Source organism: Sphaerodactylus townsendi, linkage group LG06, assembly GCF_021028975.2.
Source record: "Sphaerodactylus townsendi isolate TG3544 linkage group LG06, MPM_Stown_v2.3, whole genome shotgun sequence".
NCBI lineage: Eukaryota > Metazoa > Chordata > Lepidosauria > Squamata > Sphaerodactylidae > Sphaerodactylus > Sphaerodactylus townsendi.
The window spans coordinates 132,091,681-132,107,463 of NC_059430.1; the positions used below are offsets into that span (position 1 = coordinate 132,091,681).

The 15,783-nt window shown below is 50.5% G+C and overlaps 1 protein-coding gene across 1 annotated transcript; it reads left to right on the top strand.

Annotated features, from left to right (window-relative positions):
- The first annotated feature begins 87 nt into the window (after positions 1–87).
- Positions 88–15,061, top strand: PAF1 (PAF1 homolog, Paf1/RNA polymerase II complex component). Its single transcript, XM_048500078.1, has 14 exons — positions 88–222; positions 1,833–1,862; positions 1,940–2,032; positions 2,626–2,747; positions 3,150–3,216; positions 4,521–4,622; positions 8,788–8,893; positions 9,116–9,184; positions 9,604–9,707; positions 10,274–10,390; positions 11,175–11,303; positions 11,687–11,792; positions 13,804–13,885; positions 14,373–15,061. The coding sequence occupies exons 1-14, from the start codon at positions 173–175 to the stop codon at positions 14,810–14,812; spliced, it is 1,617 nt and encodes a 538-aa protein (XP_048356035.1). The 5' UTR covers positions 88–172; the 3' UTR covers positions 14,813–15,061.
- Positions 15,062–15,783: the final 722 nt, after the last annotated feature.

Below are 15,783 nucleotides of genomic sequence, written 5' to 3' on the forward strand. Positions count from 1 at the left end.
CCGCCCCTTTTTTTCTTCAGTGTCCCGTCGTGCCGTTCAGTTCCGGCGACCGGAAGTAGCCTCATGGGCCCCCGTAGAAAGTCGAACAGCATTTCCCAGCAGGCACAGCTTCGTGACCGGAAGTATTTCGTAGCTCCGCCCATGGTCGCTCGCCGGGGGCCCCGCTATTGCCATGGCGCCCACCATCCAGACTCAGGCGCAGCGGGAGGAGCCGGGCCACAGGTACTGCCGTTGGAACTCTTTGGGGCCCTTGCGGTGGGGGGAGTAGGAGGGTCTCATCATGCCTGTCGAGGCTTACGGAACTCCCCGCCTCAAGCTGCTGCGGTGACTGCTTCTGAGACTCCTTTCTGGGGATGGGACTGGGGGTCTTAGAAAAGGCTGCTAGCCGCGGTGGCTGGCTGGAACCTCCACGAGCAGGAGCAGTATATCTCTAGCCTTAAGAAGGGCGGTGGCCGCCGTGGTTCTGCTTGCGAGTTTCTTGGAAGCATCCGATTGCTTCTGACCCGGGACAGAACTTCGTTCCTCAAGGGCCGGGTTGCTACGCTGAATGGTGGCACTCACTCGCGGGTGCTGGGGGAGCTGACTCCTTTGCTGTCTGATCCCTATGGCACTCCAGATGTTCGTGGACTACAATTCCCATCAGCCCCTGCCAGCATGGCCATCTGGAGTGCCATAGGTTCGCCACCACTGCTTTAACTGGAGCCGTCTGGGACTTAGTATGGGACTTTCTGCATGCCAAGCTGATGCTCTCCCCTGTCGCTCAAGAAACACAGTACTGGGCCAGAGAAACATTCACAGATGGTTGGATAAGTTCTGGAGAGAGAGGGAGGTCTACAAATGGCCACTAGATCAAACCTCCATGCCCTTAAACAGTCTTTCTGAACAGATGAATGATGCCCCTCGTTTTCCTGGAAGCTTTGGGTTAGCTGCCATTATTGATGGTGGTTGTCCGATGTTACGATTGTCAGGAGGCCTGTTATTATGGGGATTTTGCTATTTCTGCTTTCTGTATGCTGAGGGTGGAGGAATGGGTTAATTGCATTTCTAACTGACTTTCAACTGTCTTCTGTATGATGTTATACTGTACCAGGTGCTGGCCAAGGTCAGTGCCTGGCGGTCTTTACCGTTATCTCTTTCGCAGTTCCTTTTGAGCGCGCTTTCCCAGGATTGGGGGGTGCATTTTGCTTTAACTACTGGGTTTTGCGCGGGCAAATCTCAGTTCTGGCATGACCAGAGAAGATCCTCAATACTCAATAAACTGCTGTTCTTATACATGTTTGTTTCAGTTTTTGGGATTCTGACAATGATTTATGATGTAATGTTTATCACGCTGTGTTATGATTTACGATGTTATGTTTATTGACCCTATGTTGTTGACGGTTGTTCTACGATGTTATGTTTATTTATGTTGTTGTGCACCACCCTGAGCCTTTCTGGGGAGGGCTGTATATAAATTAAATATACCATACCATACCATTTGGTGAACCCTTGGACTGATCCAGCAGGGCTCTTCTTGAGGTCTCCTGTTTATAATCCTTAGTATTTGTCAAACTCTCTAGTATGTTCTTTGTGTATGTGATCTTGTAATTGTCATAACAACCTACAAGATTTTATGGCATAACCCCCTGCCCCCCCTCTTCCATGGAGGGGGAGGCATCTGAGAAAACAATGGCTTGTCTGATGCCTATGGCTTTATGGCAGAGCTGTGACTCATATTGGGGGCTGCCTCTTCATTACTCAGCCTTTTTGGTATACATGTCTGGCAGCTGTCCCTTAACATCTTCAGCGGTGGCATCTCCAGGATAACGCATCATTCCTTTTTTTGTCTGCAGGCCCAACTCCCACCGGACGCTCCCTGAGAGGTAAGAGCCTTCTCCTTCCAAATTTCCTCTGCTTAGAGTGGGGACAATGTGCCTATCTCTCTCACTTCTCTCTGTAGATCAGGGGTGGTGTGTCGAGTGAAGTATGGCAACAGTCTCCCCGACATCCCCTTCGACCCCAAATTCATCACCTACCCCTTTGACCAGAACAGGTAAGCTGACCTTATAAGCAAAGGGCTCTTCCTCTGCAAAGGGGAGGCAGAGGATGAGGGTCCAATAATGTGGTGGCTGAAGAAATGTAACTATTAAGTTGGTGAACTGGGGTGTGGTGTTAAAAACGGTCAGTGAGTTGTTTCTGTATTTACATTTTTTTGTCAATGGACAGTTACACAAACCTTCCAATAAAAAGAACTGCTGGTTCTTTCTGGACACGCATTTATGCAGTCTGAATCAGTTAACTTAATTTGTTAGCTTGATTTAGCCTGGTGTAAAATAGAGCTTTTTCATTGTATTGTCAAAGGCTTTCATTGTGCCGGATCATTGGTGTTGTGGAATTTTGGTTGTATGGTTTAGCTTCTAGTATATCGCCCTGACGTTTCACCTGCATCTGTAACTGGCATCTGAAGATCCTCTGAAGATGCCAGCCATAGATGCAGGCGAAACGTCAGGAGAGAATGCTGCTGGAACATGGCCATACAGCCTGGAAACCACACAGCACCCCAGAGCTTATTAGTTATTTCTGAACAATCTACCTTGGGCTTCCGGCTGTTCATTGTGCATCTTGTTCCTTTCCGTTGGTGTCTAGGTTTGTCCAATACAAGGCCACTTCTCTGGAGAAGCAGCACAAACATGACTTACTGACAGAGCCTGATTTAGGGGTCACCATAGACTTGATCAACCCTGACACGTACCGCATCGATCCCAGCGGTGAGAGTCTCAGGGTCTGGGGAATCAATCTGTGCATACCAGCAACAGGCCCAGGGTGGTGCTTAACCGAGTGGGCACGAGAGTTCTGGTGGTGGAGGTGTGTCTTTTGTGAGGAAGAATCTTCACTGTGGATCGCAGGCCCTTGATGCTATGGAGGACTTATTTCTGTGCAAAAACTGAAATGCGTAAGCTCAGTCTAACAAACAAGCAGGATTCCATCAGAAGGATGTGTTCATAAGACTGTCTTAGGTTTGTTTCAGTTAGCAAAACCAAGCTGTCAATTGACTGCTTGATTGCAAAAACCAGGCTGCTGACAGCTGCCATTGTGGGTTGGTGGTGGGAATGTGGTCCAGTATCCCTGCATTCTCTGACCGTGGCTGCACCCTCTGTTGCTTCCTATAGTTCTTCTAGATCCAGCTGATGAGAAACTACTTGAAGAAGAGATCCAAGCACCAACCAGTTCCAAACGGTACTGATTTCCCCTCCCTAGCACCATGATTTCAACTGTGCTATTTCCTGGCGGTGACCAGCAACAGTCAAATCACCTTTTGGGATTGCTGGTGGGACCTCAAGCCCACTGTTGGATGCCTTCCCCCTTTATTTTCTCTCTCCCAACTGCCCCCTTGGATTCGGCCATTTCTAATTCCTGCAAATCCTTTCCCTGTCTTAAAAACTTCCTTCTCTTAAAGATCAGAAGAAGGAGCAAATTGTGCAGAACCCCAGAAACCAAATTTGATGTTCATTCTTATTAAGCTATGAGGGTGTGTGAAGCCTTGACATCATCATCATCATCATCATCATCATCATTATTATTATTATTATACACATAACAGCACAGCACAAGTGTCTGGAATTCATCTCTGAATATCAAGTCCTTCCCAAGGACCTAGGTTGATGATGATGATGATGATGATTTAGATTTACTAAACCGCTCACCCCTAAGGGCTCTGGGCGGTGTACAACAAAACTGTATAAGTACAATACATAATAAATAAAACAAAATATACACGTGATATTAAAACCTTTAAAAACACAGCAACATTAACACAACCACCATTGGTCAACCTCAATTTGTTGACGGCACCCGATCCCAGTGCCAGATAAGATCTTACATTGGCAGTGCCGGAGATGGCACAGCAAGGGGTGCAGGGGCATCAGAAGGGCCAGGCAATCCGCGGCTGGCCTCCCCAAAGGCCCTGCGGAACAATTCGGTTTTACAGGCGGCCCGAACAGCTGATGGAAGAGTGCTCCACTAGGCCGGGGTTAGGGACTAAAGGCCAGCCGCATCATAGAGGGCCGAGGGACTGTCAGTAAATTAGCCTGTGCAGATCGCAGAGGCCTACCTGGGACATATGGATGAGACAGTCACGATGGTACCTGGGACATATGGGGTGAGACATTGATATACCCCTTCCTCCCAAGCCGGGTGAAACTGGTTTAAGCAGACAGTGTTTACATAACTGCAAAGTTGAGTTCTTAGAGCAGAGCTGCTATGTTATCTCTAAGTTAAGTGATTGGAATGCAAGCAGTGTTCCCATCAAGAAGCCAAGGTGGGAATAAGGGAGGAGTAGCGTGCCAAAAAGTGGACAGGCTCAGACACACACACACACCAGTTTCCAACCTCTCTGCAGGAGCAACAGAAAGAAGGTGAGGAAAGCAGCAACATGGCAGGACCATCAGGGACATGACAGAGGGCTAGAAACAGAAGGCTTGCAGTGCCCAGAAATGGCCTCCAGAGGGAGACCCATGCCCTCCTCATTCTCTCCCGTGCAGTTCCCAGCAGCATGCCAAGGTGGTGCCGTGGATGAGGAAGACCGAATACATCTCCACCGAGTTCAACCGTTATGGGGTTTCCAATGAGAAGCCAGAGGTTAAGTGAGTATAAACATTTGGCATCTTTGGGACATTCTGAATTTATTTGTGACACTTCTGAAGTGTGTTTCCACTGGACAAATATCCGAAGGAGACCAAATGATAGTCACAAAGTTCATGGTGAGCCCAGACTCCTGGGAAGTGGTTCCAGGGCCTAAGGCCACCGTCGTTACTTGCTCATGAAAGGGTTTTTAGCAAGCATCTCTCTTCCTCTGCTTGACCACACTGATGTTGACAGGATTCTGACTGCTGCTCAATCCACAACTTGTCTCCTTGACCCGTGCCCATCCCAGCTGGTGAAGGCCAGTGAGGAGGTGCTACGGAACACCCTGTTCAAAATTATCAACTTCTCCCTTGAACAAGGAGTATTTCCAGGGCGGATAAAAGAGGCAGTGGTCCGCCTGCTTTTAAAAAGACCATCTTTAGATCCTTTGGGTCTGGCCAATTACTGCCCTGTTTCAAATTTATTATTCCTGGGTAAGGTAATTGAGAGCGCGGTTGCGGAACAGCTACAGGTTTTCCTGGATGACGCAAAAGTGTTGGTTTCTGTGCTGGTCATGGGGTGGAAACTGTGCTACTCGCCATTGTGGATGAGCTCCGGCTCCAATTGGATCGAGTTGGGACTGCGCTGCTGGTATTATTAGATCTTACCGCTGCATTTGACGTAGTAGACCATGAACTTCTGGTCCACCCCGGGAGTTAGAGGGACAGCCTTGCGCTGGATGACCTCTTTCCTCCAGGGCCCGGGTCTGCAGGTGATATCCGAGGGGGAGGTATCCAAACAACACCTCATCAGGAAAACAAGCAGACTGAAACTTAATCCAGCAAAGACAGAGATCCTGTGGCTGGGTCGGGAGGAGAGGCCGGGGGACTTCCAACTGCCAGCCTTAAATGGTGAGACCCTACATCTGGCCTCATCAGTAAAGAGTCTTGGCAGGACTTTGGACTCTACCCGTTTATTGGAGGACCAGGTGACGAGAACAGCCCTGACTACGTTTTTCCACCTTCACCAGACTAGGCAGTTTAGAGCGGGGTATATATAAATAAACAAATAAGCAAGCAAGCCTCTTGAGGCATCCTGCAATCCAGCACAGTCTTATAAACATTCAAACTCAAGGTTGCAAAAGTGGGACAGTCGAGGCATGCCCCCCTCCCCCCAGCTGAAACCACAAACCAAAGCCCTGTGAGAGTTAACTTCTACCCAGGGCCAGCGGAGACACTTTGGCTTCTGAAGGCTAGTGGGGCAGGGGAATACCTACAGAAAATGGTGCTCGGGGCAAACACTGCAATTGCACCCCACCCCCACCTTTGATGCCCATCTTTTAGATAACTGTACTATACATGGGCCACCACAACAACCAGATGAGTGCTATTTGTAAACCTAACTGCTGTTTGTATGGGTTTATAGCCATGTTGTTTTAAAATACGTCTAGACAGAACTAGGCCATCTTATCACTTTTAAATGCTTGTCACTTTATTATCTTTTATATTATAAGCTGCCCCGATACAGTGACATGTGGGGCGCTTATACGGTGAATAAATAGAAATGACTGTTATCTCCTAATTTTGAAGCACTGCTATTATTTCAAGTTTACAGACTGGAAGACTGAGGCCCATTGGCTTATTGTCCAGTAGAAAATCCCTGAAGGGTTTGGAAGCCAGGTTTCCTAATGAGTCACAGTCTCCATGGGAAAGCTCCAGCGGCCTCTTTCCCCCTGTGTCAACACAGGTCACCCTTAGAGACTTGGTATCCACTGTGATCAACTGTTGGAATTTGCCTGTGAATATGTGCTCTTTTTTGCTATCCTGCTTTGAGTACTAGTGAACCTCTTCCTTTGGCCATGAGTTTTGAGTTTTTTGAGGGCATTTGAGAGGCCAGGCACCTGGAGGAGTTTTCTTTCTCCTCCTTGGGAGCAGGTGTGCACCCAGCTTCTAGCTGCCCTAGTTGTGTATAGTGGCCGATGACGCTCCAAGTAAAATGTTTCTAAGTGTGTGTGTGGGGGGGGGGGGGGAGGGTGCTGAATCCAGCCTCTCCTGCTTCCCATCAATGACATGCAGTCGGATTGCGTCTTCCACAGAACCGTTTTAAAAACTTGCCTCTGCTCCTTCGCTGAACAGCCCACTCCCTTGCAGAAACAAAGCAGGGGATGTTTTCTCCAACCCTGAACACGAACACACACACACACACACACCCCTGTAAAGCAGGAAAATCTTTGCCTGCTACTTTTTTGTTTTGTGACTAGCTGAGTCTTGTGCTTGGTGAGTTTAAAAGCTGACGGTGCTAGACATAGTGAATGAAAGAACAGAGCCCGCTGGGGATCAACAGAGACCTGCCAAAGCAGTCTGAACTATTCCCAAATTACTCCCTGAAACAGCCTAAATGCATTTTTTTTATTTTGACTGCTCCCCCCCCCCCATTACACAAATAGGTGCTGGATTTCAAATTGGTTCTCCTCTGCTTTTCATTATTAATAACATTCATCAAGCATGTACTAGGTTAAAAGATATTCTTGCACTCCAAAGCCAGATTTACTTACAAGTTTCACTAAATTCAATGGATCTAGTCTAGTCCCAGGTAACGTGCATCTAGGTCTGCAAACTACACAAGTAAACCCACTGAATTTGGTCTGTGTAATATAGGGTTTAAAAATGTGCAGTTCTCCGCCCACTTAGTGGGCAGTGAATACCCTTGGACTCTGTAGGAATTGCAGGTAAATAGACTGGTGGCAGATGGCACTAGCAAAAAGAACCTTTTTCTGTGCTACTGTATCTGTGATTGTGTGTTCTTAACCCCTTGCCCCAACTTTTCACCCCAAAGCTTCCAACAAGTCATTCTTTGGGTAAAAGCCCTTTTCTTGGTCCTGAACAGTTCCCTTATTTGAAGTTCCCATTCCTTCTCTTTGGTGCAGTTAAGTTAGCAAGATGCTGTTTTGCGTCCCCCCTTTCAGTTGAGCCATTGTGTTACTGCCTGATAGTAACCGGAGGAGCATTTATAATGCATCAAGCAGATAATTAGCTCTGACAACCATAGATCTTGAAACTGCCGTGAAAAACTCGATTTCCGCCCGGCCTTGGCATTCTCCCTGCTGGAAATTTCCTGAGTGCCGCCTCCCCACCCTCATGGAGAGGATTAGAAACAAACGCAAAGGAGGTCCTTTTACCTCTTGGTCTGGAAGCCGACACAAGATCTGGTCGCCCTGCTTAGTCCACAGAGAGGGGGAAAGAAAGAAAGAAGGGAGAGATAGAGAGAGAGAAAGAGGCAGTGTGAGTGCTGCAGACAGTGAAGCCCCAACAAGACTCATCTCCTCTGGTTTCCCTGGGACCTGCGTCTTGCATGCCCCAGGCAGGGGCAGCTAAGGCCCTTCGTTTGTCCGGGTCAGGGAGGGCACCCTTTCTTCTGGGGAGGGGGGGCGATGGCTTCTCCTCTCTCCCCAGACACGCCCTGAGCCTGAGCTCATCCATGGGTGAGGAACGCCCCCCTCCCCTGTTGGGCCAGACCTGGGCTGGGGCTTACTTGGGGCAGAGGTATGCTCTTCCTGCACCTCACCGCTTGATTCCTCTCCAAAGCCTACACTCGCCAAGTGGCTAGGCCCAATCCTGGCGGCCTGCTTTGACATGCATGCCCTGACCTCGCAGCCTGCGTTGGCGCACCCAGCACCCCCTAGGCGCTGGAAGCAGAGGCTGAAGGGGTGTAAGCCAAACTTCTGCCAGGTTGAGGCCGGGGCACAGTTTGTGGCAGGAGACAAGTAGGCGTGGCACCCCCCCCCTCCCATGTGATCCACTCAACTGGTGCCTGGAGCTCAAGCCTCCTCCCACTCCTTCAAGATATGCTACTGGGGAGGAGGATGGTTGAATTTCAAGAAGAAGTTCCATAGTATCATAGAGTTGGAAGAGGCCAGAAGGGCCATCCAGTCCAGCCCCCGGCCATGCAGGAGCACACCATGAAAGCAGAACTGGGCGCAGTATTCCACCTGAGCTCTGACCATTGCAGAATGAAGTGATCCTATTATGCCCTTCAATCTAGACACTGTGCTCCTCTTGATGCAGCCCAGAAGCGCATTGGCTTTTTTGGCAATTCCAAGGGCTTCCTCCGAAATGTCTGAGGCCCCCGGTGGTTGTTATCCCCTCCCGGATTATCCTTTTGCTCATTTTCCCGTCTCCTTCTCAGGATCGGTGTCTCTGTCAAGCAGCAGTTCACAGAAGAGGAAATTTACAAGGACAGAGACAGTCAAATTGCAGCCATTGAGAAGACCTTTGAGGATGCTCAGAAATCGGTGAGCTGGCCTCCCTCAGGGAACACATTGGGGTATCCAAGTGGGCTGGATTTAAAACCTCAAAAGAGGGCTCAGTGCAGAGAAAACATCCCAGCCACAAACCGAGAAGGCTGGGCTTTTGCAAACAGAATGGGTTATTCCAGCATTCTCCTGTTCTGTGGTGTTGGGGAGAGGCTGCCTGTGACCCCTGACCCCCCTCACAATGTTGAATTCTGTCTCCAGATTTCTCAACACTATAGCAAACCTCGAGTGACTCCTGTCGAGGTGATGCCCGTGTTTCCCGACTTTAAGGTAAGGTTATTTGTGTAAGACCAGCAGTGGAATTGGGCTGGGCTGGGGCTTTCAGGTAGCCCAGGGGGCATGTCTTGGGTTAGCATACTGGAGCCCCTCCCCCCAGCTATTGCCACAGATCTCTCATGTGTGGTTTCCTCCCTCCTCTTTAAATTCAGTGGGGTTTCCTCCCCTGGAGAAACAGAGATGATCAGAAGGGAGTAGGCGCTAATGATTTGGCGTCAGGATCCCCCCAGGCACCTTCTCACTCTCACCCATTTAGGGTCAGAGTTGGTTTGGGTGGATCATGGACAGGTTCAGATGGGGGGGGGGTGGTACATTGGGCAGGATTCCGCCTCCGTGTACAAGTCAGGCCAGCTGTGCTTTCTTGAGTCAAAACTCTCACTGAACTGGAGACTGTTCTTCTCCCCTCTGCCCAGATGTGGATCAACCCTTGCGCTCAGGTCATTTTTGACTCTGACCCGGCACCAAAGGATACCAGTGGGGCTGCTGCCCTGGACATGATGTCTCAAGCCATGATCAGGTAACAATCCCACCCCCGACGTGGCCCTTTTAGCCTCCAGTGTGCTGGGTTCCTCTTGCCCCAAGTGGTCGGTCTGCATTGTTAACCCCATATTGAAGGCAGGGTGTCGAGGCCAAGAAACTGTGTCTTGCCTGTAAGCTGTCTGGTGGGTTTGTGGTGGAAGTGAAATTTGAACTAGTGACCTTCCAAACCATGCCTCAGTCTCCTTATTTCATTTTCCAAACATTAAACACCATCCTCAGAGGAACTCGTCCAGGCTGCAGCAGCAGCAGCACACTGACAGATGAGAATGATGCACAGTTCCCTGTAAAGCCAACTGCGAAGAGCCTGGCAGATTGCAGTGAGGGCGGGAATTCATGCTGGAGGAATAAAATAGCTGTTCAGCTAAAGCAGGGTTTGGCTCTTTACTGTGACACTAAAAAAGTGTCCAGCAGGAAATTCCTTCCTTCCCATGTGCACGACGGGGGCAGGAGCCTGTCAGCTTTGATGCCCTCTTCTCCCCAGCTGAATAACTTGCTGGTACCTGAAGACGTTCAGCTGATTAACGCTCCCAACCTTCTCTTCAGGGGCATGATGGATGAGGAAGGGAACCAGTTCGTGGCCTATTTCCTTCCAGTGGATGAGACGATGCGGAAGCGGAAACGTGACCAGGACGAGGAGATGGATTACGCCCCTGAGGATGTGTATGTGGCTGGGGGTGGGTGGGTGGGTGGAATTTGGTCAAGAAAGTAAAGACTGAAAGAGGGAGCCCCTCTCCAAATTTTTAAGAAACCCACATTTTGTGTTACCCTCTGCATAGATGCAAAGTTCTGGCATTTGTTAAGAACTCAGCAGAATTTCTCACCTGCTGCCACCCATTAGGAGGGTGCTGGGTATTTCAAATATGTGAATGTAGAAAACTAGCAGATCAGGAAACAGCATGCCAGGTTTCTATGGAATTGATTTGAACGGGTGAGAATTCAGTCATCCTGAGTCTCCAACTTTCCTCTGAACACGAGCAGCCAAGACCCAGCCTTGGTCACCTTGGTGGAAGAGTCCTGTCTTTGGGGTAGCACGTGGGCTAGCAGTTTGTGGCATAATTTACCACGCACTTCTGAGAATGATACATCCCCAACCAACCTCAGTTCTGCACCAGGATAGCGAACATCTGTGCCAAAACAAACTGAATTCTGTAGAATCCAAAATGCCGCCCAGTGCGTTGTGTGTCCTTCTCCCAGTCATCACGGTCAGGGTAAAGCACTGTGCTGGGTGCTGAGCTTCCGGCTCTTGGAAGTGGTCCCCTTTCTGTTGGCTACAAAGCCTTGAAATGCTGCAAGCCAACAGTGATGCAGTCCTGAGGTCAAAAAACCCTTGCTTTAAAACTACCTGGGGAAATGTGTGGGAGAGGACTGTGCCTCCTTTGTGAGGGGGCTTCCTCTGCGGAGAGCTGAGGGCTACTGATTCTTCCCTTCTCCCCCCCTTCCCCAGGTATGATTATAAGATTGCTCGGGAGTATAACTGGAATGTGAAGAACAAGGCCAGCAAAGGCTATGAGGAGAACTACTTTTTCATCTTCCGTGAGGGCGACGGGGTCTATTACAATGAACTGGAGACCAGGTGAGGCGGCTCATCAACGGCTTTGGGGATGGGAAAAGGCAGTGGGGGCATGGGGAAGTAGTGCTGGCTGTTCCAGTGTTGGGTGCTCTTGAGCCTGCTGTTGGGCAGGGCCTCTTCTGGCAACTGCCTATCATTTTGCTGGAGGCTCTTGTTCGCAACTGCCCTCCAACTCGAAGGGACAGGAGGCAATTGACAAGGAAGGGAAGCTCAAGGTGTTCTGGAGAACCACGTGATTTGCACCTTTGGAGGGCAGAGCGTCTTACTTTAAAGGAAGGTGCTGCTGAGAGCCGAGGGATCCAATGCTGTCCTGCAGCCCAGCTGCATGTGTGCACATGCGTTCCCCTTTCCCTCCATCTAACCCTGTTGCTCCATTTCTCTCCCAGAGTGCGGTTGAGCAAGCGACGCGCCAAGGCTGGGGTGCAGTCGGGCACCAACGCTGTACTGGTGGTGAAGCACAGAGATATGAATGAGAAGGAGTTAGAAGCACAGGTAAAGCATTGATTCCCCCTGCCCGCCCCCCCGCCCCCCGCCCCCCCCCGCCCCCGTGTGCTGGAGCAGAGTCACATCTCTCTTTGGAGGCTTAAACAGGGAGGATCCAGTGGGAGGGCTACCTTGGTCCAGGGTTGATAGACAGGAGGGGCACAAAATTCCAGGAGCTGTTGTGGCCTGGACTCCCAAGTACAGTTACAAATGTGATATCCTTGGTCAAAGTTAAATGTTAGTCATAAAGACCTTAATTAAGAATTTAATATAGTGCAGCTGTCACCTCACTGGCTTCAACACCAAAACTTATCAAACACAAGATAGCACGTAGTAGAAAAGCTTGAGTACAACATACTGTGTTGAAAATAAATTGCAACTTATGAGAATCCCACTCAGGGCTAGGAGGAAAACAAAAACCTTCACAAAGAGCATTTCCAATTCTTCAGCTGGGGACAAGTTCCCTGGAATGCCCTGTTACACTTGGGACGACAGTCCCTTGCAATTGTAAAGTGCAAATCACAATGCAAGCATTTTCAAACTTCAACAGTGCATGGTTGCATACATTTACAAGCAAAAATGCACTAGTAATCATATGTAATCATTCCAACCAGATGTGCACATAAGTTTTGCAAGACAGCTTCTTCAGGGAAGATAAATGAATGTAGGTTTAGCTTCCTCCAGGGGGGGGAAATTCTCCTGATAGCCGAGCTTATTTTGCTGAAATCAAACAACGTAGTAATTAGAGACACTCAAAATACCATCGGTGTAAATATTTCTATGTCAGCTTACTTACTCTCAATGCTTATCATGTAATACAGGGGTCCCCAAACTACGGCCCCCAAACTGTGGCCCCCTGAAGGCATTTATCCGGCCCGCCAGGCATGGCGGCGATGGCTCCATTCATGTGCAGTGGGGGCTCGAGGGAGAGGAGGAACCGGCCCCAACGGCTGTTGATTGCAGTTACATGATGGCACCCTCAAATCTCCATGAATTTTCTGACCCAGAGTTGGAAACCTTACACGTGGCAACTCCTGCTCCGCCCTTCCCTCTCGGCTACTCCATGTGTTGCTCTCAGGCTTTCTGTTCTGCCTCACTCCCATTGGCATCAGCCAGGCTGGCGAATCGCTCGCTGGCTGCTAGGGAGGAAAGAACCCAGGAAGATACCTGATCCTGGGTTAGATGGAATGCTTCATTGGGAAAGTTCTGCTTTTCTTTTTTACAGGGGAAGGTATTCCACAGCCTCCCCAACAATATTTGGAGCCCACCCTGTGCTTGACATACTTTGGTCACTGTTCTAAAAATAGACCATGACAGAAAGGCTGAAAGGTGAAATCAAACATTTTACAATCATTTGTGCATAGGAATTTGTTCATAGCTTTCTTTAGTCCGGCCCTCCAACAGTCTGAGGGACAGGGAACTGGCCCCCTGTTTAAAAAGTCTGGGGACCCCTGCTCTATAGTAAAGATGCTCTACAACACAGGTGGCACCCGTTCTCAATTTGCTGCTGCTGTGGGGGTCCAGGAAAGAACCTACATGCACACTGGTGCTTCTGGCTACCATTTTAGGAGCAGGTTCCAATTAGTATATACTAGGGAACCTGCGGCTCTCCAGATGTTCAGGAACTACAATTCCCATCAGCCCCTACCAGCATGGCCAATTGGCCATGCTGACAGAGGCTGATGGGAATTGTAGTTCATGAACATCTGGAGAGCCGCAGGTTCCCTACCCCTGGGCTAGCCGAATACTAGCATGCAAATAAATATTTTCCCAAATGACAAAAAGCAACCCAACCACATTTGTGAATTAAGTCCATTAGGTTTCAGGGTGTTCTTGTTGTGGAAGAACCCCCAGGATACTGCAGTGGCTCATGAGCCCCTGGTAGACTTGAGCATCAGTGCCCCAATTTTGAGCCCCCCAAAGAAGGCGGAATTGGGAGATGACTCATTACGAGACGGCTGGCAGTGGGGAATTTGGTTGCTGTTTGTCGTCTTCATGGGTCTGTCTTTGTTCATTCTAGGAAGCCCGCAAAGCCCAACTGGAGAACCACGAGCCCGAGGAGGAAGAGGAGGAAGAAATGGGCAAAGAGGCCCAGGGTTCAGGTACCATCTTTCTGTGGGGCTCCCCCTCCTTCCCACCACAGTTCTCTCTCCCTCAGGTCTTGGTGGAGATGGTTAGCTGCTCGCCTGGCAGTCTTCTTATCCTGCAGGCAGTCTCCTCTGTGCAATGTTAGGAGGCCACTTTGAGGAATGGCTCAATCTATCTCCCCATGCCTGATGCAGTGACGTAGCGCTAACGGGGCCGGGTGGGGTGCGAAGCCCCAGGCGGAGCAGCGGAGTGGGCATGGTCAGGCCGCCAATGGTGTGTTCCGGGGGCAAACGGTGCCACGGCAGGGGTGTAGGGCGCGTGTGCGCCCCAGGCGCAGTTCCCCCTTGCTTTGGCCTGATGGATTGTTCTGACCCCCCTCCCCTTTCAATTTGTTGAAGCTGGCCAACCTGTCTTCAAAAAAGACAGTTGTAGCCTCCTGTCTTTTCATTGGCCAGTCGTTTTTCATGCCTGACTTCTGGCATCTATCTTTCTCCTTCCCAGATGAAGAGCAAGATAAGGGCAGCGAGAGCGAGAAGGAAGCCAGTGAGGCAGAAGAGGAGGAGGAGGAAGGCCGATCAGCCAGCGAGAGCGAGCGGGAAGCCAGTGAAGTGGAAGGAGCAGGCGAGGAAGAGGAGGAGAGCGAGGAGGACGAGCGGGCGGCCCGAGACAAAGAGGAGATCTTTGGCAGCGATGATGACGAGGAGGACTCCGAGCAGGACGGGGGCCGGCCTGAAGGGGACGAGGAGGAGGAAGAGGAGAGCGGCAGCGAGGAGGAGGAAGAGGAGAATGGCCAGGGCCACCAGCGTCGGGGCAGCCGCAGCCCTTTGCTCAGTGGCAGCGACCGCTCCAACCATGAGGACGAAGAGGAGGAGGAGGAGGGGGAGGCTAGTGCCAGTGACGCTGCCTCCGAGTCCAGTGAGGAGGGGAGTGACAGTGACTGAGCTGGAGTGGGGGCCACGCAGGGCTTCATGCTGGCTGCCAGGGGGAGGGGGTCTTTTGGCAGGAAGCGTGGCCACTTCCCTCCTCCCTTTTAGGGGAAGAGGATCAAGAGGTGGGGATCAGGCCCTTCCTCTGCCCCCACCCTGTGCTGTGGGGAGGCGGTGTTTGGTTTCCCCCTCGGGTCTTTTCTTTCCTGCTGTACATAGTGTCCCCTATGAAAATAAAGTTTTGTTTCCCTCCCTTTCTCTCTTTCCTGCTGCCACGTGTCACTTTCCTTTGGTTGTGCTGGAGGGGTGGGGGGGACCCAGAGCAGACAATTGAAGCTGGCCCATGGGGCTGGCATGCCTCAGAGTGGAGCACCAAAAAGATCCCTGGGGAGCTGCACGTATGTGGGGCTCAGCACAACTGAGCCCAGAGCAGTGGGAGGGCTGGATTGCACCTGGGCCACGGGTGGGTGGGGGTCAGCTGGCCTCGCATCATTCTTTTATTTCTGTAGCAAATAACACAAGGAGTAGCTTGCAAGTCACAGGAGCTGCCCAAACACTGGTGGCGCACAGTAGTGGCTGACACATTGGACTAGGATCTGGGAAGCCCAGGTTTAAATCCCTGGGTTCCATCCGGCAGTGGAAGTTTGCCGAGTGGCTTCGAACAATTGCACTCCCTTGGCCGAACCTACTTCGCAGGGTTGTTAGGAGGAGGGTGTGAAGCCATCCTGGGTCCCCTCTGGGGAGAAAAGTGGGATAGAAATGAAGTCCAGCAATAAACTGTATCTGGAAGGGGGTCTGGGTACAACCACTATAAAACAGCTTTGGGGGGGGGGGAGGAGGGAGCAGAATAAGGACCAGGCGACTGACGGGAACTACAGAGGTGGGGTGGGGAGCTGGACATAGGGGGGCAAAATGTAGAAACTGCTCCTCTCCCCCAGTCTTTGCATGCTCTATCAGCGTTCTGGGGTGGGGGGTCCTCCCCTCTG

Excerpts from the sequence above, each read along its gene's own strand:
- PAF1 (XM_048500078.1), top strand. The coding sequence starts at position 173 with ATGGCGCCCACCATCCAGACTCAGGCGCAGCGGGAGGAGCCGGGCCAC. Across the intron at positions 1,863-1,939 it reads CACCGGACGCTCCCTGAGAG|ATCAGGGGTGGTGTGTCGAG; the intron begins GTAAGAGCCTTC and ends TTCTCTCTGTAG. Across the intron at positions 2,748-3,149 it reads GTACCGCATCGATCCCAGCG|TTCTTCTAGATCCAGCTGAT; the intron begins GTGAGAGTCTCA and ends TGCTTCCTATAG.